A 25,189-nucleotide genomic window follows, 5' to 3' on the forward strand; every position below is an offset into this window, starting at 1 on the left:
CGTCATCGCCTTTCTGAACCGGTCGGCCATGTTCACTGAAGGTTTTCTGAAAACGCGATTCAGAGTTCATCCAGTCCGACTGACAGCGAAACTTGTCGCCAATAGATCTCTTAATCCGTGGCGATCCAGGTTAAGTTGTAATTAACAAAGTTGGAGACCTACGTGAGTACTACAAGTTTGCTAATTGGAGCTCGAGCTAATTTGCCATATATTTCAATCTACATGGCTCCAAAGTCGTCTTCATGAAACTGAAAAGCAGTTCCAACACTTAAACAATTTTTTTAATGTTGAATCCACCATCAAGCTGACTTGTGGGTCCATTTTGAACATGTTGCGCACTTTTTCATGACTTGGCTTCTAAACAAAGTTTGTTCTTTATTAAATTTTCTACAACTTTGCTTTAGGTTGCTCAGCCATGCAAACATCCTAAGCTACACTTTTTAAATAGTCAAACACAGGAGCTCTAGGGGTCCAAATTGGTCAACCATGACTTGAAACCTAATTAGGCAAAATGATCAACATGAACAATGTTCCAAATAACATTTTAGGTGTAACTAAGTTACTTACAAGCATTTTTAGCCACACCATGCATTGGTCACACAAGAGTCAAGCAAGATATATACTGAAACAATGAAAAACACAAGAAATGTTGCAAATGTTTCATAGTCATGTTTCACATGTTTCATGATCTTGTTGCATAGTATTAACTAATCTTGTTTCACTAAGTGAGTGGCACATGTTGCACTTAAGTGTTGCACACTTTACATTTCATAAAAGAACAACACACGAAATATTCAATATGTTGCAATGTTTCGAAATTATGTTTCATGTACTATAAGTTCACGAAGGGAGGCATGATGCTTATGTTTATGAAATGCAGTGCAAATGTGGAAGACAAACACCTGGGTGTTACAATCATGCTGCCAGCCTGCCTGCCTTCTGATCAGTATTAGTGCTAATAATAACTCGCCGTTTTGATCCCGGCCGTCGCCCGGCATTTGACTGCCATGTCAGATCCATCACCCATCTGGAACCAGATAGTATGCACACAGTCATGCGCTGCTAATCACGGTGGCCGTTGACCGGGCCGGGTGATTAGCACAGCAGCAGCTTCGTCTCTCGCTGTCACGCACGCATGCTCCCAAAGCCGAGAGCCCGAGATGACCCCCGCGCGGTCATGGTGCTCCGGTACGGTTTCTACGTTCGTTGCCCATTTCTACGACAAGCACCCTTCACTTCTTCAGAGCAGGCGACTGAATCCACCGCCCGCTAGCCTACCTACTACTGCCTCTACTTTTGGCCCTGTTCGGCTTACCAGAAGCCTTTCTTTCGGTTTCTTTTTTCAGCCCAAAACAGTATTTTTCTCTCATAATAATTTAATTAGAACAGTGTTTTTTAGTCAGTTTCAGCTAAAATTCAGCAAGCCGAACGGAGCCTTTGCATGCAACACAAATTTTTTTTTTTTGGAATGGTTCATGCAATTCAGTTTTCAGGAACTGACAGTTCAGGTCAAAGACCTCGACTGCGCAAGTGGTTGAGAGCGAGTGTTTTCTGCACATGCTCCACTCTGTGTCATTCATCCATGCAAGTTGACAGATCCCATGACGACGCGGTTGCCGGTTGTAGGCAGCACCGCAGCAGGTGCAGGACCCAGCGTGAGCACATGCACAGCTGGAGTGGAGTACGCGATGCTAGCTTGCCTCTTGCGAGCAATGCGTGCCCAGCACATGTACCTGCGGAAGATCTGGTCTAGCATCGGGCTAGCAGCCGAGTGGTGCAGGTGTATTGCCACTGCTAGGATTTTTTTTCTTTTTCTAGCAGCTAGTAATTCGGTAATGGCAATTCGGCACAGCCTTTTCCAGCTCCAGATTTGCACTCCACTGTTTGCTGCGTGTGCTCCTCCTCTTCCATCAGTCTGAACGCTCATTCAGCGCATTATCAGGAGACGATAGAGAAAAGGGCAGGAAAAGGAGAGAAAAAGAAATCGTCCATCCAATCCTAACTGGTATAATAAGATCCCGTTCCTTCCCATCACGTCCATCGTTTTCCGCTCTCCATTCGACCATTCCGTTCTGCATCCGTCAATCCACTCCCCGGTCCCCACGGCGCCGACGACTCGGGCTCCCGGCTCGGGGATCCCCTCCTTGGGCTTGGACGGGAACAGCACGTCGGTCGGGGAAGGGAAGCAAGCGTCCGCGAGTAGGAACAGTAACTGACGGCAGCAAGAGAGTAGAGGAGGGACGGGACACGGGAGGAGGAGAGGAGCAGCTTACTTGGAGCCGGTGGACTGGGGGTGGTATATAGCTAGGCGAGCGGGTGGGCGGGCGGGCAGCCAATGCCGTCGGGCGCGCAGGGCTAGGAGCATGGGTGGAGGGGGCGCGATCGTCCACGGCTTCCGCCGCTGGTTCCACCGCCGGAACGGCTCCACCTCCGGCTCCAACCAGTCGTCCGCCGCCGGCGAGGGGGACGACGGCTCGTCCGATCTCGAGGTCATCGAGGACCCGGATCTCGTCGGCCTCCGCGCCATCCGCGTGCCCAAGCGCAAGATGCCGCTGCCCGTCGAGAGCCACAGGAAGGTGAGCGACTGAGTGGACCCGCTTCCGTTGCCTTGCTTTGCTTGCTTCTGTGGGTGGGGCTGGGTGGAGGGCGGGCGGACGTCTCTTGCCTTCTTCCTCGTGCTCCTTGATCCGCGGACACGGGGAATTTCTTGCCAAGATCAGATTTTTTTATGGGATTTGGTTGCTTCCGTGCTGTGCAATTTCTTGCCGTGTAGGAGTGAGCGCCTCGTTTCCTTCCGCTTATTATGCATTGGGGAGCTGTAAGGATAATTCTTTTGTATTTTCGATCTGATCCGTGCTTATCATTTTGATCGGGGCTGCTTTTATTCCGATTTCTCAACTTATATGAAATGTTCAATTCAAGCACTTGCGTGAATTCGTTTGGTCCCTATATATATGCTCCTACTGTAGTAGTAGTACGGTGCTCTCGTCTTGCGTCGTCAACCTTCAGTTAGCTATATATATCTCGGCAATTGCTGGCATCATCCCGCGTTATACTGATCCTGAGGAACTCTTTTCCAAGTTGTCCACTTGCGTTTTTGATGATCTGACCAGCCGACCAGGGCACCGGGCTTCTAATAAGGTAGACTTGATCTGCACCTCTAGCTCCAGTTTCCCTTTGCCTGTTGCTGTTAAGGGACTCGACTAGCTCAATGAGAAAAGGTCTTGCCCTTGCGTGCGTTCCTACTGAATTTACCTGACCGAGTCTTTAGTGAAAAGGTCAATTTTTAGTAGGTTGGTCATGGCCCAGGTAAAAGATCCTAGCTTTATAAACCTGTGGATGCATGTTATGCGGCCATGTAATTTGCTTTGCTGACGAATAGTGTCGACGATACGCTACTGTTCAGTTAACCATAGGTTGTTTCAGTACAGGTATTTTGTAACCAGTCATTACTTGGATGCCTAATATTCTGTATATCTCTGGCTAACTTCAATCTGTACTTGAATCGTGATCTTACAGAACTCAGTGGAAATGGAGTTCTTCACCGAGTACGGAGAGGCAAGCCAGTACCAGATCCAAGAAGTCATTGGCAAAGGAAGCTACGGAGTAGTTGCTGCAGCCGTAGATACCCGCACCGGTGAGCGGGTTGCTATCAAGAAGATCAATGATGTGTTTGAGCACGTCTCGGATGCCACACGCATATTGCGGGAGATCAAGCTCCTTCGGTTGCTTCGTCACCCAGACATAGTTGAGATTAAGCACATCATGCTCCCTCCTTCTCGGAGGGAGTTCCAGGATATCTATGTTGTTTTTGAGCTTATGGAGTCGGATCTCCATCAAGTGATCAAGGCGAATGATGACCTCACCCCTGAACATCACCAGTTTTTCCTGTACCAACTTCTTCGTGCTCTCAAGTACATACATGCTGGTAAGTATATTAGTTAGTACCAACCACACTGTACCTATCCCATCTACCAAGACAGTTTTTATATTTGTCACACTGTCGTGGGCTAATCCGCTCATGGTTATCCAGTTTATTGTTTTTTTTGAGGAAAATTATCCAGTTTATTGTTATGATAATGTGCTCTTTATGGTCTATATTGGTGCAGCTAATGTATTTCATCGCGACCTAAAGCCCAAGAATATACTGGCTAACTCGGACTGCAAACTGAAAATATGTGACTTTGGACTTGCCCGTGCATCATTTAATGATGCCCCTTCAGCTATATTTTGGACAGTAAGAGTCTTGACGTTTTATGGAAGCATTCATGTTCCACTTTCCTATTTTTAATGTGCTTCTGCTTTTCTATTTGAAGGATTATGTGGCAACAAGGTGGTACCGGGCACCTGAACTATGTGGTTCCTTTTTCTCCAAAGTAATGTCTTGAGCTCTTGAATGCAATCGAAGTTAATATTGTTAGACCACTATGTATGCATGTGCATCTTGAAGTTTCTAATGCATGAAGTGGTCAATTGTGTAGTGCATCATATTTCCCTTTTAGTGAATATTCTTGTAGTATACTCCTGCAATTATGTATTCTTTATATTCTTGTAGTAAACTGTGCTGAAAACTGAGGTGTAAAGTTTGTTTAGACAGGATTATGTTGCAAGAATCCTTATGTTACAGCTATCCGAATTCTGACACGTTTTAATTTATATGCAGTACACTCCTGCAATTGATATTTGGAGCATTGGGTGCATATTTGCCGAACTTCTCACTGGAAGGCCATTATTTCCTGGGAAGAATGTTGTACACCAATTAGATCTTATAACAGATCTTCTTGGAACTCCATCATCTGAGACCTTATCTCGGGTACTACATCTCAATTCTTTCTGTTTCATTTTTGCCCAAACCTCCTATTATATCATTATAGTAGCTAATGTGTTGTCTAACAAGACTAAGGGCTTGTTTGGATACAAGAGCTAATTACTAGCTAGCTAAAAATTAGCTCTAGTGCATCCAAACAAAAGAGCTAATAGATGGGCTATTTTTTTAGCCAAGTCTTCAACTAGTTGTTAGCCAACTAGCTATCCAACCATAGCTAATTTGAGCTAATTTTTAGCCCCAACTAGTAACTAGCCATGTGTATCGAAACAGACCCTAAACAAAGGATCTATGCGAATACAATATTAAAGCACCATTTTATCAACAAAGTCCATTGCAAGCCACTGGAATATTTCCTTCAGGCTCCATTTCTTTGTTTATTTTGTGATGTCTGCTCCTTCTAGAGATTTCACATGCGGAGAAAACATCCATAATGTTGTCTACAATCTTTGCAGATTCGAAATGAGAAGGCCAGGAGATACTTGAGCTGCATGCGGAAAAAATATCCCGTGCCCTTTACTCATAAATTTCGAAATGCTGATCCTTTGGCTCTTTGTCTTCTAGAGCGTTTACTTGCATTTGATCCTAAAGATCGGCTGACTGCAGAAGAGGTAAACTCAATCAGATCACGCTTTCTTTTCCTTCATTAGATTTGCTTTAACAGTTTCCATAAAAAGATGTCATATGTATATTTTGATTTTTGATAAAATATATTATTTTATCTTATTTCAGGCTCTAGCTGATCCATACTTTGCATCCCTTGCTAATGTGGAACGTGAGCCATCAAGACACCCTATTTCTAAACTTGAATTTCAATTTGAAAGAAGGAAGCTGGACAAAGATGATGTTAGAGAATTGATCTATCGAGAGGTAGGGAGCAATAGCTTTTAATATATTTTCCTGTTTGTGTAAACAAGTATAGTCACCGTGCTTGAGAATTTTTTTTTATATATAATATGCAAGCAGATTTTGGAGTATCATCCACAGATGCTGGAGGAGTACATGAAAGGTGGAGAACAGATTAGCTTCCTCTATCCAAGGTGCAGTACTACATTAGTTTTTCCTTCTAAGGTTGTACTACCATACAATGGGAATAGTTCAACATCAAACAAAGTTCACTATATACTTTGTGTTTTACTTGCATCCTAGATCCTACTCATTCTTTGTCAAGTTGCTTGTCTTTCAGTATCGTTCACTCAAATCTTACCTACTTTACACTTCCTCACTTTTTGCCAGGAACCTATTTTCCCACACACACAAAAAAAATGTACAAGGATTGTTTATAGGAAACAATAATCATCCATTTTATAACATTATAAGGGTGAAATGCTGTTTTTATATCTATTGCAAGGAGTTACTGGATTTGATAAAGCATGTATCTAGCATTATTCTTTTATCTAGTAGGATTGGTATGGTTGTTAATACTACTATCTTGTTGCAGTGGAGTTGATCGGTTCAAACGGCAGTTTGCACATCTTGAGGAGCATTATAGCAAAGGAGAAAGAGGTTCTCCACTGCAAAGAAAGCATGCTTCTTTACCAAGGTACATGATTCAGGACAAAGAGGTTCTCCACTGCACTTCTCAGTCGTGCTAAATCCTGCATGTCTTTGTGTATGACAGGGAAAGAGTGGTTGTATCGAAGGATGGTAATACTGAGCAACATATTAATGATCAGGAGATAAGTGCAGATTCTGTCGCCGGCACTACTGTGAGCCCTCCAAGGTCAGAAGAGGCTGACATGAATGATGTGAAATCCACAAGCTTAAGCTCTCGGAGCTACCTGAAGAGTGCAAGCATAAGTGCTTCCAAGTGTGTCGTTGTCACAAATAAACACCCAGAGGTAATGCTGAACTGCCTGAATTCAACTGGTGGCAAAAAGGCAGGGTGGCAAACTTGTGCACTATCAATGTCTTTTTTTTATGGCATGCACACTGTCAATATCAAGAAAGGATGTGCAAAAGGACATCTTTGATTGATTTGTTGCATGCAAGCTGTACCTTTTACTTTGTTAGCTTTAGAGATTAGGTAGTGCTTCCGCCACTCATGTTTGGTTTCTCTGTTAGGATGATGAAATCCCTGAGGAAATGGAAGACGACGTCGATGGATTGTCTGAACAGGTCTCCAGGATGCACTCCTAGGCAGGACTGTCCAGGCAACAGCAATCTTGGCATAAGGTTTCTACCTGGTACACTGTACGCCGATGATATAGAGGACAGCCTGGGAAAGCAAAACACTCTATGGTACACTGTATTGCAAGTTTGAATTTTGTGTACACCCACAGCTAGTTCGACTTTACTTGGGTAGAAGAGGAATATGCCACCGTCTGATGGTCCGTCCTTCATCATCTGTATTTCCACCGTGTCATGCCAGCATGGCGTGGCGTCTCTAGAAGCCCTGCATGGATTCATGAAGAATTCCTGAGATGTAGCACTAGTTAGTCCAGAATGAACAATGAAGTATGGTCAGCCTGTCGACCATGAGATGCTTTCTTGCAATGGAGTCTGGACTTATGTTTGAGTTATTACAACGGCTTCTGCCGTACGAAGTGTCAGCAGTGTATCATCCCCTTTTTCCATTTTGAGGGGATATCACTACAGTGCACATTTTGCCTGTCAAGAAAAATATGAGTAATTTCTCCAGTCATAGGTCATAAGGACTCCGTACATGTACATCCATATTTGTCTTCTTAGTTAAAAAATTACAAATACTAGTCAGTCGTGGTTTGTCCTGAATAACCAACCTTCGGGTTCTGAACTTCCTTGGGTAACACCTTATGGGGGTGTTCGGCTGAGGAATTTGGATGGTCCGGAGGAATTTGTGAGAGAAAAATACTGTTCTGGATGAAAAAAAGAAGCGGATTAAGCCAGGTTACACTTCCAGGCGAAGGTAACGATTAACTATCGAAAGTCGAAACAATGACCCCTTGATGCATTTATACACAAGCATATTTTTATGAAATGAACTGCGAATAGCCCTCTCGTTACTCAGTTCGACACGTATTAATCGTACCACGTGAGCTCCGGAACCTTTGGCTAGTCATCTGTATTATCTCGAGGAACATATGTTCAATTTTTTTTTTTTGGAATCCCACACATTTTGAAAGATCGGTAAACATTCCTTTTGCACACAAAGGAAAACAGAGGTTTAAAAGATTTTTTTTTTTTTGGAATCCCACAAAAATCTCTCTCCTCTTCTCTTCGCTTCTCTACTCTCTCTCCCTACAACAAAAACATACGGAGTGATATTTTGTAAAAAAAAAAAAAAAACATCCGGAGTGATATCGTATACCCGACTCCATTCGATTCACCCCGCGGCCAATGTTTCCCTGATGCTACCCATGGTTCACTTTCTTGCAGTACTGTAATCTGTAGGTTTAATCTGAACATTTTAACCTCTAAAGAGTATTACCACGGTCAGATCATTTTTTTTAGAAATCAATGCACGCCACCGCCTCCACGACTGCCACGCTAATCACAAGCTTCTCCCTTTCTTCTCCAATGGACGCCCCCGTCGCCAGCACCACCCAACTGCCCTCCACTTTAGCCTCCACCACCGCCCGGCGGGTGGCGCCCCTGCAGCCCCACCCTCCGCCTTCGTCTCGACCACCACCGCCACCGGTCCGGCGTCCTCTCCAAAAGCTTCCTTCTAAGCCTAGACAGCATGGTAAATCTCCAAAACCCCAAACCCTAACGGTGCAGCCTTCTTCTCTGGCGGCGGCGATAGCAGGTGAGTTCGTCTGCATTTTTTTTTTTTGGCTTCTAGTGCGTGCACACCGAAGCATGTCCGCACGTGTGTGCGGAAACAAGCATTTGGGTAGATAGAAAGATGACCGAATAATTTAATAAACCTGCAATAACATGGTTATTATATACTTGCAATCAAAGGTGTTAGTGCATAGATGTCATAAGCTATATTATTTTGGACGACGGTTTTTGAAAGCAGTGAGTGAGTAAACAAGGGTCACAAGGTGTTTAAAACCTGTAGACAAGTGAACGATGGCAGGATCCATTTCATGACCCTTTTCATGACCTGAGTAGCTAATCAGGGAGCGACACAATTTTCATGACCCTTTTCTCAGAAGAAAGAATATTCCCGATCGCAGGATCCATTTCGCGTCAGATTGCATTCCCCTAATGTACATAATCTTACAGTTCCATCTGGTTACTATCGCAATCAAACTAGCGGCTTCAGAAAGGGCTTACTTTCCCAGCAAGCTTCAGCATGAACTCAGGAACAAGACGCCTTGCAACAGGCACGACGAGGTGCTGGGCAGACACGTCTGGATCTTCACTGTGTATCACACCGGCGATCTCTTCGAGCATTTTATCTCTGCCACCCCGAAGAGGATCCTGTGCATAACATTAATTAATTACTGAAAAACAATTTTATGTTTGATGAATTGATATATCACTTGGGACAAGAAAAAGGAGGGTCTTCCACAAGACTGAGCTTTGTTCAAAATTATTATTGAGTCAGAAAATAAAGAAAACCCAAATAGCACTTTTGGTACAATGACTACCTGAAGGAACAAATCAGTATGTGTCTTCCCTTCATACAGAAATAAATCTGCTTTTGCACCTTGCTGTTGTAAAGCATCAATGAACGCTTGGCTGCATTTTTGGATTAGTCATCAAATAAGTATAGTGTTTCTACAACCTTGTGAAGAAGGTTTACATATTAAAGTAATTCCAAACAATAAACTGAAAAGCACATTAAAGTGGGCCAAACATAAGAAACAAGAGGTAACCAATAAATTGTCCTCTGTATCTACTGCTTGAGCACACAGATATTCGGCGTGTTCGTTGGTTGGTGTCTGGGCTGGTTTGGGCTTGCTGGTGCTGGTTTGTTGTGAGAGAAAAACACTGTTGGCTGATTGAATAAGCCTGGCTGAAACCAACAAGCGAACAGGGTGATTGTCTTTTTTATTTTCTTTAATATCCTAACAGTACCGGGAATCATATAAAACAGCAAGAATATGGATTTACCATGCACCCTATGTTAAATATAAAATTTGTGACACACCTTTCAACTGAAGGTATTGAATAATCACTTGTCCCATGGAAAAGGATGATACGAGGCAATAAAGAAACTGCAGACCTAGCAGATGATTGCATAATCATCACTTGTGGAGAGAATTTCTGGAGTGATTCTTCACCTTCCATAATACTGGAAAAATATGATCAAAATAAAGTCACAATACACTCACAGGATCACAATTTTATATAGAAGACATGAACAAATACTAACAGTGAACCTGAGAAAGATGGACCGGTAAAGGCCACGTCTATGGAAATGATCAACCAAATTAAGGAGGTTGTACCTGTAGAGATCATACACAAAAGTTCAAGCCCCGTTCCAATTGATCCATTTCCCCCACAAATAAATGCTTAAGTACAGTGCTACTCCCTCCATCCCTTTTTAATTGTCGTTCTCATTTCCCGAGAAGTCAAACATACTCAACTTTGACCAAATATACACAATAAAATATTAATATTTACGGTACATAATGAGTATCATTAGATAGATCGTTGAATATATTTTCATAATAAACTTATTTAGAGATACAAATGTTGCTTAATTTTTCTACCAACCTAGTCAAACTTAAGAAAGTTTGATCAGCACGAATACCATAGCGACACTTAAAAAGGGACAAAGGGTGTAAAAGGGTCCATAATTTATGCTGTCTTTCGAAACTTGATTGATACCTAAACATAGTATAGAAGGTTCTTATAAGTTGTCATCCCACTCACTACTGCAAAGGCTAAATTCATCAACTGAATCTAGCTAGAGTAGTCAAATAATCTCTCCACTCGGCAACGACATATATATTGCAGCCAGAAACCTACTCTAATTGGCAGAGCTGCGAATATTAGAGAAAAAAGTAGTGATACTATGCATAAATTCAAATAGAAAAACCATATAGTTTTTTTTTTCTGTAATCTATATACTATTCAAAGAGACATGAATGTTTTACCCGCCAGAAATACCAAAGTAAGCTTTTAGCTGTGATACACTCCAAGAGGAAGTATCTCCTTCACCACATTCTCTAATGGCCTGATTTAAGAGAGCACATGCAGCAATATGTGCACCAGCTGATTGTCCAACAAGATATATCCTGAATATGTAAGAACAGAAGTACTTTAAATATGTCATCTCAGGACAGAGGTCTATGCTTTTTCATTCAGTTTTTTTTATACACTGCACATTTATTTGAGGAAGATAAATATTTTGGAAAAAACAAGAACGCACTATTTCAGTTTTGTGATAGTAACCAAATATGTACACAAGGGTAGGTTATAAACCTGCTAGGATCACCTCCATAACTTGCTATATTCTTGCAGACAAAAGCTATTCCTTGAGAAGCATCTTCTACCATGTCACCAATAGTCCCCTGAGGAAAGTTTCTGAAAACAAAGCATTTACATCCTCAGTGACTATGGCCTGAATGATTATGCTGTTTTGCATAGGAAATACATTCAGAGTACCTGTAATCAATGCATGCAACTATGATGCCTCTTTCTGCTAAGCGTCTGCCTAAAAGGGCTCCCCACCCTTTGTACCTGAGAAATATATAATTTGATATGCAGAGTCATTGAATCAAGACAGAATCAAACTTTGCAATAGCAAGAATATCAAAAAATGGTTGGGGCGTTCAAGATAGTACATACTTCCACTCACCCTATGATCCACGCTCCACCAGTCACAAATGCCACAACTGGTTTTAACCCTGTCGTACTAGTTGGTATATACAGGTCCAGTCTGCAATAAAACTTACCAAATGATTTATCAAGTAGAAATATTAATTACATGGTAGTAGAATCAAATGAAGTACCTGTTTCTTGGCTGATCTCCATATACAACACTTCTATGAACTTGGCTAGAGAAGAAATAATAATATACAACTGGAGTAGAGCAAAATCCATTAAGATAGTAGCACAGTCAGTTGCATTGTATGAGTTCAATTGAACAAGCTATATCACCCACGCTTTTTCAAGAACAAAAATGAACCAAATACACAGATAATAAAACAATGACAAACCTCGAGCAACACCAACCTTGAATAAAACCTGGCATCAGCAGGAGGGTATAACAGCAGAGGGCTAGGAACTGCCGGATCCATCTGTAGCCTATCCTGCATAAATTTAACATGTTATTAACCGAAAAAAGCATGTAGTCTCTCTCATAAAAGGCCGTCTGAACACACTTCCAATCAAATTATCTAGGAAATATCAGATTTGATGCTAAATATGGCATGTCACACAAATTGTCCATTTTTCCAACATTCTTTCCGCGCAGACAAATTTGCAAATATCATCGAGCACGTAGGTGTACCAGGACTCCAGGAGAGAGCAAAGCACAAGTGAAATTGTGCAAGTTGTAGAGGTCGCAATAAACAAGCAAATAGCACATCGCACAACAAAGCAAAGCGCAATTAGCAGCCAGAGAAGCGGAGTTTATGCGTACCCGAGGTAGCGGAGGAGGATCAGAGTGAGCCTTGTGAGGAGGAAGGTCTCGGCGGCGGCCCGGCCGACTTCGCGGCGGAAGGAGCCGCTGCGCTGCGCGAACCGCCCGCACGCCGGCCGGCGCCGCACGCCCGCATCGGGGAGGAGCGGCGCATCCTCCGCCGGGGGTGACGCAGCAGCGGATGACGGGGACGGCGGCGGGGTCTCCTCCCCCGCCTTGCTCGTATGGGAGGTCCGCGCGGCGAGCTCCACCTTCATCGCGGTGACGAGAGACTCCCGAGGCGTGGGCTTCTCCGTGATGCGGATATTCTGATCGGAACCGGTACAAAGCTGGGAGAGCGACGGCTTCTTGTGGCCAGGCAGCAGCTCCGCCGGCCACCGAGGTGGAACCGCGCTGCGGCCCGCGGCAACGCCTCCGCGAGCGAGGGCACGGAGGCGTACGACGGTTCCGGTGCGGCGGTGCTCCGGCGGACGGCGGACAGGAAGAGGCGATTCTGCGACCAGAACGCTGACACGTGGGCCCTGCATGTCCCACCCCACATGTCAGGGAGATAAAATTTCCCAAAAGATACCTCCCAGTAAGTCAACCTGGTCGGTACTTTTAGATTCACCGGCCCGGCCCGGCCCATATGACGTCCGGTCACGTCTATTCGGCCTTGCATCCTTGCACTATTTGGGGAGTTGGACCTGCTATGGCATCTCTGTAATTTTGTTTTCAAATTCCTGTGTTTTGCTTGTGAAAATTCTATACGGCTCCTGTTTGTGAAAATTCTATACGGCTCCTGTAAAATTACTGCTGGGCCTGCTATTCCATATCTACTTTGAAACATGATTTTTTTTCAATTCCTGCGAATTTTCCATACAATGATTCCTGTAAAATTACTATGTTCCAAACAAGGCCTAAACGAACACTCCCGCGGAGACATGTCAGCTGCATTTCTACGATTTTCGGTAGCTGAATGGATAAATTTGCACCCACTGAGAGTTTGAGACTCAAATTGCAAGTGTTTTTTTTTATCAGATAGACATTGAAGTCTTGCCACCCACCTTCATTTCAGTTTGAAAAATGACCGCTACAGAATCGAGAACCTTTGCCCACACCCAGCCCATCATCAAGGATTCGCCAGCACGAACTACACAGACTGCGCCACAGTCTCATGGCAAATAAGAATACACAACCCAACATCAATTCAGAGCAAATTTCCACTAGTGTTAACAACCGTGCAAAGTTTTGTTTCACACAAAAGCAAAGAAAATCTATACATACAGCCTTGTTCAGTTTGGTGTGGATTGAAGGTAATTGTGTCAGAACACCCCCAATCCAGGTCAATCCTAACTGAACAAACACCGGATATCCAAGAAAGATATACTACGGGTGAACAGTTGACGACTCAACCCAACTGGTACTTCACCTCCCCTCCCTCCCGTGTCGATTTAGTTGTGTCCGTAAGGCTGACCAAAGATTTCACAGTGTCAACACCGAATTTGCCTGCTAGGGCGCCTTTCTCGGCAATCACAAGCGATTTCTCCTTGACAAAGCTTTGCAGTTTCTTGGTATCCAAATCCAGGCGTTCTTGGTCTACACCAATCACAAAATGAAATAAGCAATTGTTAGCTCGTCATCTGTATTATCTCAAGGAACTGCCTTAATATAAATAGTTGGGCGAAATTGCTACACAAGCTTCCTTTTGCTGAGAAAGGAAAACAGAGGTTTCAACAGATTTTTGTTGGAATCTTACAAAAATGAAGGACTCTACATCATTAATATTTTTTTTTGAAAAAAACATCACTAATAATTTGAAATGCACTGATTATTACGGGCAAGGTTCTGGAGCATACCTTTTTCCACAACAGTGTGTGCGACATGAAATGGAACACGGGCAAAAATATCTGATCCAGGAAACATTAGCCAAGTATGTTCCTTGGGGTCATGATCTCCACACGTTGGGCATATCTCCTTTATCAGCTGCTTGCCAGAACTTCCTTCCATCTCTTTCATTATGACCTCAAAGGGAGATGGCACGCTAGTCTTGGTTGTCCTAGCTTGTTTCCGGAGGGCCGTCAGCGCCTCCCTGTTACCATTTCTTATCTTATCATTTTCCACCAACTGATAGTAACAGAGATTAACAAATCAGAAGAGTGATACTGAGACTGTCGTCTGGTATGAACAAGGCAAGCCAATAGCAAATTAACATATATGAACCTGATGCCTAGCCAGAAAGACCTTTTCTGCATCAGTCTCAATATCAACCAGAGCCTCTTGAAGCTGCTTCATATTGGGATCCATTATAGAGCTGAAAACAATTATGTCAATCGTTTTTCTTTTATTATGCCAGTAAATTACCTAACAAGAACACAACAATCCTCATATTGTACATACACTGGTATAAAATCTTAAAGTGGCATACACAATCTTTCAAGTGTCTTCTATGATCGAAGGTAAACAGTTCTGAAACCTGAGACAGTACAGAAAAATGGTCGCACAAAAGTAGCACACCATCCATGTGAGGTAGCAGCAGAATTCTCCCCGATCGCATCGACTAATGACTACATTTGCTCCTGCCTCCTGGAGGCAGACGTACCTGTTGTTCACCAGCTCGTCTTCCTTTTGCCAGTCCAATCCGCCTGTCTCACCAAGAAACGAACGCCGCCACGGAAGAAGGATGCGCGACGGCCCGACAGCGTGGAGCGCCGCCTGCAGGCTCCAGCAACCCCGTCGCGTTCACTTGGAGCGAATCTAGGGTTCCAGAGGGAGGGGAAAATTGCATTGGGGGACTTGGGGCACTGGGCTAAACGTACCTCTAGGTTGGATTGGAGCAGAAGATCCAGCCGCCGAGCTCGCCTGCGCCAAATGGACTGGGCCGACCTTCCATGCATTGGGCTTTACTCTCGGCCGAAATTCGTTCAGACGTTCACGGCCCATCCTGGTTGTCCGTCCCCTCCCCTCGGAAGGAGCGGCGAGGTTGGGGCGCGCCGAGACGGCGGAATTCCGGCGACCGGCTTAACGATCCGCAGCTTTCTCTTCGGAAACTGCTCCGCCAGCCGAAGCACCCGGGGTTCTCCCTCAACCTCACCATGGCGTCCGCCTCCTCTCCCCACCGGAAGTTGCTCCACTCCGTAAACCTCTCTCTGCCCCGCTAAACCCCTCCCATTTCCGATCCCAATTCCAGATTACACCTCCTAACAATTTTTTCCGCGCCTCTGTTTCAGCTGGTGTACTGGGCGGTGCAGCGCTGCCGGATGTCGGAGTCGCCGTGCCGGCTCACGGTCTCCCTCAAGCGTCCTGCCGAACCCGCCACCGCCAGCTCCTCGCCGCTGCGCGTCTCCGGTAACGTAGCCTGCGGCGGCGCTCCATCCTTAATTCCGATTATTACGTCCCGAGGAGCGTCGCGCCCTCAAGAATTAGTTTACCGCTTAAATATTTGGTGAACTGTTGCAGTTTCGGACACGGGGGTGGGGAGCAAACTGGAGGAGTTCCTGGAGCTAGACGCCCTGGCGCGTGAGACTCCCGTGGAGAAATGGGGTATGATCAATGTGATGCCTTAAAAAGTTGTTCCGATGTTTGGAATAGTCTCTAGTTACTAGTAGGAAGTTGGGTTTGTGGTGTGGATGTATGTCCAAACCACCCAGGTTAAGTCCTTGTCGAGGCAAATTTGGTCGCCCCGTTTTCTTCTTAATATAAAGACACCTATTTCCTCTTAGATTGGTCTAGTTTTTTTTATATATTTTTTAAATGAATAAGTAATGTCACCATTAATTTTTCTCCACAATCAACATCTCTGTTACAGTATGCTAGAGAATGGAGACCGCCTAAGAGACGTGGATGTGATTAGTGATTATGTCATTGGCATTTGTTTGTAATAACGTTAATACATCTGGAAGTAAATATTGTCCGATGGTAAGGTGGTCAAATGTTCTTCACTGACACTTTCCTTCACGGTCATAGTTTTAAGTGAGTCAGATGGAGTACCAACTTTGGTGTGACAATCACTTGGGAAACAGAAATGGAATAGTTCTTGTTTTTTGTTCATCTTCCTCTGTCTTATGTGGTTTCTATCTTGCAGATGGCACACTCTTAATCACAACTACTGGTATGTTCTCTGTTTCACTGCATGATATAGTTTAGTGTTCTGTTTGTGTTATGAATATCAGTTGATGTGAAGAACTGTACTAGGAGTTTGTTAATTTTAGCTATTCTAAATTGCTTGGTTGGTTGTGAAAACTGTGGAACTTGATAGCAATGGTAACAAACAGATATATGCGAATCCTACAAAGATGGGAGCATTCTATGATCAGACTCTCACCATTATTCTCTGAAATTCGCTCTTACCTTGATTTTCTCGCTACTTTCATTTGTTATTCATGCTTCCTTTTTCTCTTAATCTGCTTTCTTCCTTTGCGATGTAGTTTCCTTTACAGTTTCTCTTAATTTGCAAGTGCTAAACCCCAAAACAAAGAATTATACAGTAGAGGAGTACATCAAAGTTTTCTGCTACCTTCTTATATCTATTTAGATGACTGAGCTATTAGCAGTTTAGCACGCTTTTCTTGGGTGTACAAGTTGGTACCATAATCTCTATCAATAGCAAATACAATGCATGCAAAAGGCAAAATATATCTGAGAAGGTTGTTTTTATTTCATTTGTGATATTATGAATACAGTCAATGATAATTTCTTGCCTATATACTATTCTGTAGGAATCAATGATGAAGCCATTTATCGTTATCGAATTAATCTTCAAGAAGAAATATCAAGTGCAAGATTCGGCAAGCTGGCTACCACATACAAAAATCATGCACGATTCAGGTACCTGTCTGTTAATTTGATTTCACCAAATGAATACCTTGATTGATTAAATCATGGATATGTTTCTCAACACAGTGGAACTGAAGTCTGCCTATGTCTCTCAAATGATGCTGACGTTGATGATCTTATATTATGGTTGGTTGGCTTCTTCAGAAAGGTTTCATTTTGCCATATCTATTTACCTGCTTAACCTTAGCAAAAAGGCCAAAAGCATGGTCAGAATTTCTAATGTTAGCTATTGAAACCAGCTTTTCTACGACTTGTGTCATCTTCCATCAGGATTTGTTTGCCAAACATCTGGAAGTATCACATTGTTTCATCTTTTTAATGTGCTAATACTTAGACTAGAAAGTGCATGTCTAGAGGCTAAGTAAAGTTTGTTCATTACAAAATCATCTGTTAACATTGACTGAAAGAGGGAAAATAGTTTGATGCCTGTTTTCAAATTATGAGATGTTAGTTTTCCACTGCAAAATAATCTGTTTGCATCACCTTTCACCTAGAAGAAAAGGTACTTATTGTTTCTAAATTGGGCACTACAAAAATAAATGGTGAATCTAGAGAATTTTAAGTTGATTAAAAATGTGTGATGATACCATCAAGATCAACTGACACCATCAGTGCTATCCCCCTTCTTCCAAATAGATCATCCAACAGTTTTTTAAACCCATGTTAAATCCTAGTTAATAACTCTTCATACATATCGTTATCCTTCATTCCATCTACCCAGGAACAATGCTTTATATGAACTAATTTAGTTTTTAACCTTTAATCAATGAGCAGCTGTCTCCAGACACGGGGAATCAATGAAAACTATATCAACATGTGTCTCAACATATCAGTATTAGAATCCTATTAATGATCTTATGGTAGAAATCTGTGGCATTTATTGGCAAATACGGTAGAATTAAGTGTCAATTTCGCACAGTTAAGCATGTCCCTTTTTTGTTGTTGGCTCCAATATTGTCTGAGTTGATTTTTTCTTTCTTTCTTAACCTATGCAGATACAAGTGATAAGAGCAGCAGTAAGTATATCTGAACTGTTATCTTTCCTCAAGTTGGAAGTGTAGTATTTTGCATTCTTTCATTTTCAATGCTCCTTTGCAGCTTAAATGGCTCATTGTCTACTCTAATGTGATCTCAGATTTTTCTTATTCTTAATCCCTTCAGTCTTTAGTTGTTGCATCTTTGACTCACATACTTTTCTGCTAAAAAAAGACTAATACATTAGCATTAACAGTGCTGTTTTATGGATGTGTATTATCTTATGTTTTTCTTTCTTATTCAAAGGGCTAAGTTAGTTTAGTTGCCTTCTAGCATATTCATCTTACTTTGCCTTTGTATTGGTTGATCAAACAATAGTAAATTTAATGCCATCCAGACCTTAAAAATATCAAACGCACAGATTTCCTTATACCTATTCACTTTGTGAGGCTTAGTTTTATTACAGTTCTTTATGCGTTTGTACTTTTAGGTATGGTTCATTATTTTTTGGTAGTAAGTAGGATATGAAGCATAAGCTTTAATGTATTTGTACGGGTATGTCTCATTGTCTACTCTAATGTGATCTCAGATTTTACTTATTATTTTTTGGTAGTTAGTGTTTATGCTGCAATGGCAAAACAACACGATCCTAGAAGTTGAAACCTCCTACATATGAAAGAACATGAATACATTTAGACTACAACATATGTTTGATATTGTCGATGGCTGGAGATAGTTGATCAGAAGTTCATTGGCCATGGATATATTAGTAACAAGTGTCTTGGAAAAAAAAGGTTAGTAATAGACTAATAGGTGTATATATGTCCTTGAGCTGATTAACTGAAACAAAAAACATAACAGGTCTAAAAGTGATTATCATTTTTCAGCAGTCGATCACATTACGTTTAGTGAGTATGACATTTAACTTGAATTGGTTGTGGCATATTTTCAGTTTTGCTTGTTGAGTATCAAGGACGCATGTAACTTGATATTCTCTGTTTTGCCTCCTTTTTTTTCTTAGGCTGACAGCTTAAGTTCCTGTTTGGCTGTTTATTTTGTACTTAGAATTTAGCATGTGAGCTCTTTGTTGAGCAAACAGGCTACGCAGATTCCAGAAATGTCTGTCTAACACAAGATTCTGATGATGTGCATCATTCTGTTACGGCATCAAGTATTGACCAGCTAGTTTCTGGTCTTAAAGACTACACACTCTTCCATGGAAACACTTGCGACAAGTGTGGTGTGTGCTCATTGAATAGGTAAAATAACGTTTCCATCATGACTGTCTTACATTTTTTTTTATCATACTACTACGCTGCTAAGATAATTTTACTGAAATTGCTAATATATGCTCCGAAATATTCATCCTAATTGCCCAACTCCATTCTCTCTCGGCCTTTCTGGCATGTGTGTGCTAAGCTCTTATGTCCAAACTTTTATGTAGTGTGGTCTGTTGTTGCTATATTCGCCCATTGGCATGCTAATAAACACTTGTGTATCATCTAATTATTGTCCTATGCATCCTCACGACAGGATGTTGTGCTGCCATAACATGATTAGTAAGTTTTACTTTTTCTTCCTTGTTACTTCAGAGATCTTCTAAAGATTGGAACTGGAGCAGCAAACCATGTAGACAGAAGAAAATCTAAAGGACTGCATGTTGAAGTAGTCATAGCGATTGCACACACTGCATCTGATTCGACTTGTTGTATGGTAAATTGCCCATCCACACAGGTTTGAACCACAAAGTTTTCAGCTATACATTTTCATTTCCTGAATAGTTGTTCTTCTAGGGCCTAGCGCATGGCTGGGTACCAAATTCAGGTTGAAGGCGGCACATTCCCCATGCCAAGACAATCTTATTATGCTTTGACAATGGAAAATGACTTGTTCATTTGACTTATAACTTGCTTACTAACAATATAAGAATTCATGAGACACATTCTTTCTCGTGTCCAGTGATATTAGAGGAGTTAAGCACGATTCTACTGAGCTGATAGTTTATGCCATTGTTGGTTGCAACAATTGCAGGTTTTGTACTTTGAAGATTTTGTACCTTGTCAGATATCGCAGTCCTCTTTTGATGTGTTGATGAGCACAGATTGGCAAAGCTATGGTTTCAAGTTAAAAGGAGGTTTGATGGGTGATGAAGGAAATGCTGTTCTTGAGTGGGATAACATGACATTTGCTCGTATTGATATTGCCATTCACACTTACCATGAATGATATCCAGTTTCCACACTGTGCACTGCATACTCTTTTTGTTTTTGGACATTCACAAGCTTTTTTTTTTGTTTCAATGAAAGCCTCAATGTATATATAGAAGGTGGATTTTCTGTATATCCTTGACTTTCTCTAGCCACTGCTATGCAAGAACGGCAGGGATCTCAACAAGACAGATACCTTGCGAGGAAGGCACTCAAATCTGCTCTATCTCACTTGAAAGCAGATCATGCAGGAGATTTTCTTAGTTGCCATGGCCAGAGGGTATGAGCCTTCTACATACGTTTTAGTTTTTCACTACTATTAACTAACTTATTCAGTATGTTTTTCTTTTGGACTGAAGAAATTACATTGCTATTTGGGTAGAAGCTAAGGCTAAAATGCCTACTATTTATTAACTCAGGACAATTTGTCTTATTCTATCAACTACGCTGCAAATGGACTCCTATTTATTAGAGTTAGTAGATAGAAAAATAAGCTAAGCATGACATGATAATAAGCACCATATGTTCTATCATTAAAAGAGTACCATAAGGTGTAGTACATGTTCAGATGTACAACTTCAGCAGTTTTCCTACACCTTTCCACGTTTGCAACTTTGCATAAGAGGTTTTAAGCTTTCAAATGTCTCAGCCGACACTTGCACCCCATTAATTCCTAACTTTGTTGTGAATTCTGTCAGACTGTCACTTTCATTCAAAACTGCCAAGCATGAATTCCAGTTCTGTGCATTTTGGGCTGCTTGAGCCCTGTATTATTATAGAGCTGCAGCTTCCTAGGCTCAAACTACACTCTTGGAGTATTCTCTATCGCTAGGTCACATGAATTTCTGGTTGGTTTTCAACTGGTCATGACTCATGATCTTAAACGTGTCTATTGAGCTCAATGTTTGTAGCTGTTTAGGGCACTATATGGGATTGTTAGGTGCATTTTTTTCTTGTTGATCCTATTCTTATGATGGCAACTAACGCATCCTGTTCATTATGTCATTTCAGGTTCGTGAATATGTTCCTGACCTTGCAGAATCAATCGCTGGGCTGATCTTGTCGTCCACCGATGAAGAGTTCCAAGATGAATGCATTGCGCTTCTTGGGCTAGGCTCGGAACAGGACATCTCGGAGGGAGCAGTTCAATCGTCGATCTCTGAGAAGATGATCCGTATCATAGAGATGAATGACACCAAGGAGAATGCAGAGGACATCGTGCCTTATCTGTTCGAGTGCGAGAAGCTGGATGAAGATAGCGAGCTGGACGAAGATGGAGATGAAAACATGGCTTTCGATTTCTAGCACTGTTTCAGTAGTAGCCCACACTCTAGTAAATCCGCTCGCTGAACTAGAGGCTGTTTAAGTAGGAGTTAGCGTGGCTGCTATGTCAATATTTAGAAAATGTAAACATAAAAAAATATTTAGAAACTGTAATTGCAGAAATTGGATAATTAAACGGACTATAATTGCAGCATTTCGAGAATTTTTAGGTAAGTAGAGATCACGGCCTGAGTAAAATTTTTGTAAGCTACTCATATTTTCACTAGTAGAGATCTTTATGTTTTGAGTAAGCATATTATTTCGTTATCTTGTAATATCTTTTCACAAACCCATTTTTATCAGACTAGTGCGGTTTTCTTTTTTTTTATTTGTTTGTGAAAAGCAAAAGTGTGGTTTTCGTGAAATGGGGAAAAATAATTCTATAACACTTTATAAATACTCCTATAAAAGATGTTTGTTGTTGAGGAATAGACAAAATGTTGTATATGAGTTTTTCTTTGTGTGATATACTCTTTCATAGCACGTGAGCTCCGGAACCGTCTGGCATGTGAAAACCCTCTTGCTCTGCAGTCTGCTCGCTCGCGATTGCGATTCCCACCAGTCCCCCAGTCCCAGACACGAAACCTAACCCACCCAGCCGGGGATCCCAAAGCGGCGGCCATGGAGCCCTCCCCCGTCGGCGACGGCGGCTCGGCGGAGCGGTGGCGCGCGGAGGCGGCGCGGGCGTTCCAGCACTACCTGGACCGCGCGGCGCCGCACACGGCGGGGCGGTGGGCGGGCACGCTCGTGGCCGCGGCGGTGTACGCCTTGCGGGTCTACTACGTGCGGGGCTTCTACGTCGTCACCTACGGGCTGGGCATCTACCTGCTCAACCTCCTCATCGGCTTCCTCTCCCCCATGGTCGACCCGGAGCTCGAGGCGCTCGAGGCCGGGCCCGGGCTCCCCACCCGCGGCTCCGACGAGTTTAAGCCCTTCATCCGCCGCCTCCCCGAGTTCAAGTTCTGGTATGCTGCTGCGTTTCTGCCCTTACCTCATTTTGGACCATGCTTAGTCCAAAGGCACCGCACTGGCCGAGCTGATTGCTAGTAAATACGTACTAACTAGGGATCCAATTCTATAAGGCAACCGTAACAATTTGCTGCTTTTGTGCTGTATTTCGATTGAACCAGCTATGCTGGCTAGCTAATCTTCGCCATTCAGGCATTCACCAACCAACCAGATAGCCAATGTTTCTCACAGATTGTACGGTCCACCTCATCAATTGTCTGTCCGTCTGATATGATAGTATTCCATAGTAGTGCTTGATACTATCCAATTTAGGTGCAATTTTACCAGTGATTATAAGATATGCCGAGTTTGTGTCAGTTTTCCGGTGTACCGGGTGACCAACTATACTTGGCTTGGACTGTTGGTGCTTAATTAGCTCGTCCTTCACTAACCAACCAGCTAAGTTTGTCTCATGATCTGCATCGCATCTGAAATCATTGTTTCCTGTTATGTATTTGTTTATCAGTAATTGTTCAGCTGCTGGAAAACAGTCACGGGCATCCCTCATCTTTAGTGGTAGTATTTTGTATAGTTTTAGGCTTAGAGCTTTTCGTTAACTGATGTTATGTGTGTGCTACTGAGAAATATATCCTAGTGAATGCCTATGCACAGTTTATTCCTTCGAAAACAACATAGTACATTCTTTTTATCACTCCAGAATTCTTAGTAGTTACTGCTGTACATTGTAATGCATTTTCTGAGAAATATAGGCTGCATTTCCTTGTGGAACTGATGTACTTTTGTGCAAGTTTCATTAGAATTGTTTTTACTTTCATATTGAATATTTATTCACCTTTTGATGTTCTAGTTTTATAGTGCAATACATTTTCACCCCTTTGAAGTTATATTGTGATGTTCGTTCTTTTGGCCAGCAGTCATCTACTTTCTGTATGATTCACATGGAATGATGGAATTGAACAATCTATCACCAATGAATGCCTTTGTGGCACTGCTTTCCCCTGGGATCTGGCAAGCTCAATTTAGAAAGGCATTTGCTGTTTCATGTGAACAATTTGTTATCTTTACTATATTAGGAACATCGTGTTACTAGCCTACTCAATGTCTCAATCAAGCTTTGGTGTTTCAGTGGCTTGTAGTTTTCTGTCTTTTTTTCTTCAGTGGAAGTGTACAGCTGAAGGGCGGGCCTGGTGCAAGCGGTAGAGTCTTACCGCCTGTGACTGGAAGGTCCCGGGTTCGAGTCGCAGTCTCCTCGCATTGCACAGGCGAGGGTAAGGCTTGCCACTGACACCCTTCCCCAGACCCCGCTGGGTACGCCCTTTTTTTTAAGTGTACAGCTGAAAGTATATTAACCAACTGCTTCTTGTTTCAGGTATGCCATCACAAAAGCCTTCTGCATTGCTTTTGTCATGACCTTCTTCTCTGTATTCGATGTTCCTGTCTTCTGGCCAATACTTCTCTGCTATTGGATTGTGCTCTTTGCCCTGACAATGAAGCGACAGATTGTCCATATGATCAAGTACAAGTATGTCCCGTTCAGCATTGGAAAGCAGGTGAGACCTCTATTTTTCTGAGCTGTTATGTTTCCTTTTACTTCTTGAAAGTTACACAGATCATGCTTTGTGACAGAGTTTCTCAAAAGTTAATAACAAATGGTTTTATGCCATGTGGTTTCTACTGCGAATTGTGTCTACTGTCTACGTCTAGTCAATAATAACTAGTTCAAGATCCTGCATTGCTGCTTGGTAGCATGATTCCTAGCAAGCAATCAGAATTCATAACTGAGTTAGAGCCTTTGCATTTCATCCTTAGTGTGTTTCTGAGTTATTGGTATCGAAATATAGGGACTTGTATAGGAGCTTCGAAAATATTTTATTTTTATCGAAAATATTACATCACCATTGACAATACATTCTCCCTAGAATTTACTGAAATTTGGAAGTGTTGACCTGCATCTGCAATTGGGTCATCATACGTCGTTTACTAAACTCTGCTTGCAATTCCAATGCAGAGGTATGGCAGAAAGAAAGGCCCTGCAGCCAGTGCATCTAAAGACTAAAGACGGTGTGGGACCTCGAGAACAAATGCCCGTTTATCTGTGAGGCATCCTGCTGGCATGGTGGTATTTTGAGTACCAGCTACTGATAGGGAATGTACACCATATATTCGCTGGTGGAGACCGCAGAGAAGCTAACCAGACTTTTGCATTGGTTGATGATTCCTGTTTCACATCAGTAGTTTCTGTACAATGACATGGAACATAGCTAGTAGATCAAATTTTCCAGTTCCTCTGTTGTACTGTGCTTTTGTGGACAAGTTGTGGACCTGTTGAATCTTTGCAAACGCAATACAAGCAGAGACCGAGAGGACAAAATGGAATTGTGGTGCCTGGGGCCACATGGCAGTGAAACATAGCTGTTATTTTTTAATGATCTTTCCAACATTTTTACTTGGATCTCGCAAGCGATTTACCGTGCCTGGATCAACCACTCGGTTTGCTGCGTGTAGCTGCGGCCGTTGCCTGTGTACTAGTACCAGCGATTTGTAGCTCCTGTTGCACTTCTCGTGGCAACCCCCCCCCCCCCCCCCCCCCAGCCACCGATCTTAACCGCA

At 42.5% G+C, this 25,189-nt stretch overlaps 5 protein-coding genes across 7 annotated transcripts; 3 read left to right on the plus strand and 2 right to left on the minus strand.

The window, feature by feature from the left end:
* The first annotated feature begins 1,944 nt into the window (after nt 1–1,944).
* On the plus strand, nt 1,945–7,540 carry LOC136519878 (mitogen-activated protein kinase 12-like). 2 transcript variants are annotated; one of them, XM_066513267.1, is made up of 11 exons: nt 1,945–2,576; nt 3,520–3,928; nt 4,110–4,237; nt 4,317–4,376; nt 4,664–4,813; nt 5,281–5,436; nt 5,558–5,695; nt 5,792–5,865; nt 6,267–6,368; nt 6,447–6,666; nt 6,890–7,540. In XM_066513267.1, the coding sequence occupies exons 1-11, from the start codon at nt 2,364–2,366 to the stop codon at nt 6,962–6,964; spliced, it is 1,725 nt and encodes a 574-aa protein (XP_066369364.1). In that variant the 5' UTR covers nt 1,945–2,363; the 3' UTR covers nt 6,965–7,540. The 2 variants fall into 2 exon arrangements, with proteins under 2 accessions (XP_066369364.1, XP_066369365.1); XM_066513268.1 differs by lacking the exon at nt 1,945–2,576 and adding an exon at nt 2,935–3,141.
* Nucleotides 7,541–8,220: 680 nt separating this feature from the next.
* Nucleotides 8,221–21,764, plus strand: LOC136519789 (type 2 DNA topoisomerase 6 subunit B-like). The gene is made up of 13 exons (XM_066513158.1): nt 8,221–8,552; nt 14,905–15,406; nt 15,500–15,617; nt 15,729–15,812; nt 16,354–16,380; nt 16,988–17,096; nt 17,172–17,253; nt 18,101–18,121; nt 19,146–19,339; nt 19,673–19,814; nt 20,112–20,305; nt 20,444–20,567; nt 21,299–21,764. Exons 2-13 carry the CDS (start codon nt 15,161–15,163, stop codon nt 21,590–21,592), a joined length of 1,635 nt encoding a protein of 544 aa, XP_066369255.1. The 5' UTR covers nt 8,221–8,552; nt 14,905–15,160; the 3' UTR covers nt 21,593–21,764.
* LOC136519790 (probable isoprenylcysteine alpha-carbonyl methylesterase ICMEL1) lies at nt 8,570–13,057 on the minus strand. Its single transcript, XM_066513159.1, has 11 exons — nt 12,291–13,057; nt 11,882–11,958; nt 11,659–11,728; nt 11,505–11,585; nt 11,312–11,386; nt 11,129–11,230; nt 10,801–10,941; nt 10,081–10,146; nt 9,849–9,992; nt 9,346–9,436; nt 8,570–9,175 (listed from the first exon to the last, which is right to left on the minus strand). Exons 1-11 carry the CDS (start codon nt 12,815–12,817, stop codon nt 9,014–9,016), a joined length of 1,536 nt encoding a protein of 511 aa, XP_066369256.1. The 5' UTR covers nt 12,818–13,057; the 3' UTR covers nt 8,570–9,013.
* On the minus strand, nt 13,479–15,008 carry LOC136519791 (uncharacterized). Of its 2 annotated transcripts, XM_066513161.1 has the most exons (5): nt 14,872–15,008; nt 14,670–14,745; nt 14,493–14,583; nt 14,129–14,396; nt 13,479–13,868 (listed from the first exon to the last, which is right to left on the minus strand). In XM_066513161.1, exons 3-5 carry the CDS (start codon nt 14,574–14,576, stop codon nt 13,681–13,683), a joined length of 540 nt encoding a protein of 179 aa, XP_066369258.1. In that variant the 5' UTR covers nt 14,577–14,583; nt 14,670–14,745; nt 14,872–15,008; the 3' UTR covers nt 13,479–13,680. The 2 variants fall into 2 exon arrangements, with proteins under 2 accessions (XP_066369258.1, XP_066369257.1); XM_066513160.1 differs by lacking the exon at nt 14,670–14,745 and having other exon boundaries at nt 14,872–15,004.
* Nucleotides 21,765–22,110: 346 nt separating the features above from the next.
* LOC136520983 (protein RER1A-like) lies at nt 22,111–24,932 on the plus strand. Its single transcript, XM_066514698.1, has 3 exons — nt 22,111–22,575; nt 23,949–24,129; nt 24,588–24,932. Exons 1-3 carry the CDS (start codon nt 22,232–22,234, stop codon nt 24,633–24,635), a joined length of 573 nt encoding a protein of 190 aa, XP_066370795.1. The 5' UTR covers nt 22,111–22,231; the 3' UTR covers nt 24,636–24,932.
* Nucleotides 24,933–25,189: the final 257 nt, after the last annotated feature.

Source organism: Miscanthus floridulus, chromosome 18, assembly GCF_019320115.1.
Source record: "Miscanthus floridulus cultivar M001 chromosome 18, ASM1932011v1, whole genome shotgun sequence".
NCBI lineage: Eukaryota > Viridiplantae > Streptophyta > Magnoliopsida > Poales > Poaceae > Miscanthus > Miscanthus floridulus.

Bases quoted from the DNA above. Each gene is read 5' to 3' on its own strand.
- LOC136519878 (XM_066513267.1), top strand. From the start codon at position 2,364: ATGGGTGGAGGGGGCGCGATCGTCCACGGCTTCCGCCGCTGGTTCCAC. The intron at 3,929-4,109 runs GTAAGTATATTA...ATATTGGTGCAG, and splicing joins TCTCAAGTACATACATGCTG to CTAATGTATTTCATCGCGAC. The intron at 6,369-6,446 runs GTACATGATTCA...TGTGTATGACAG, and splicing joins AAGCATGCTTCTTTACCAAG to GGAAAGAGTGGTTGTATCGA.
- LOC136519790 (XM_066513159.1), bottom strand. From the start codon at position 12,817: ATGCAGGGCCCACGTGTCAGCGTTCTGGTCGCAGAATCGCCTCTTCCT. The intron at 10,147-10,800 runs GTAAAACATTCA...TGATCTCTACAG, and splicing joins TACTTTGGTATTTCTGGCGG to GTACAACCTCCTTAATTTGG. The intron at 9,176-9,345 runs GTAGTCATTGTA...TGTTATGCACAG, and splicing joins ATACTGATTTGTTCCTTCAG to GATCCTCTTCGGGGTGGCAG.
- LOC136519791 (XM_066513161.1), bottom strand. From the start codon at position 14,576: ATGGATCCCAATATGAAGCAGCTTCAAGAGGCTCTGGTTGATATTGAG. The intron at 14,397-14,492 runs GTTCATATATGT...TGTTACTATCAG, and splicing joins TCTTTCTGGCTAGGCATCAG to TTGGTGGAAAATGATAAGAT. The intron at 13,869-14,128 runs GTATGCTCCAGA...TGATTGGTGTAG, and splicing joins ACACACTGTTGTGGAAAAAG to ACCAAGAACGCCTGGATTTG.
- LOC136519789 (XM_066513158.1), top strand. From the start codon at position 15,161: ATGCATTGGGCTTTACTCTCGGCCGAAATTCGTTCAGACGTTCACGGC. The intron at 15,407-15,499 runs GTAAACCTCTCT...CCTCTGTTTCAG, and splicing joins ACCGGAAGTTGCTCCACTCC to CTGGTGTACTGGGCGGTGCA. The intron at 15,618-15,728 runs GTAACGTAGCCT...GAACTGTTGCAG, and splicing joins CTCGCCGCTGCGCGTCTCCG to TTTCGGACACGGGGGTGGGG.
- LOC136520983 (XM_066514698.1), top strand. From the start codon at position 22,232: ATGGAGCCCTCCCCCGTCGGCGACGGCGGCTCGGCGGAGCGGTGGCGC. The intron at 22,576-23,948 runs GTATGCTGCTGC...TTCTTGTTTCAG, and splicing joins CTCCCCGAGTTCAAGTTCTG to GTATGCCATCACAAAAGCCT. The intron at 24,130-24,587 runs GTGAGACCTCTA...ATTCCAATGCAG, and splicing joins CGTTCAGCATTGGAAAGCAG to AGGTATGGCAGAAAGAAAGG.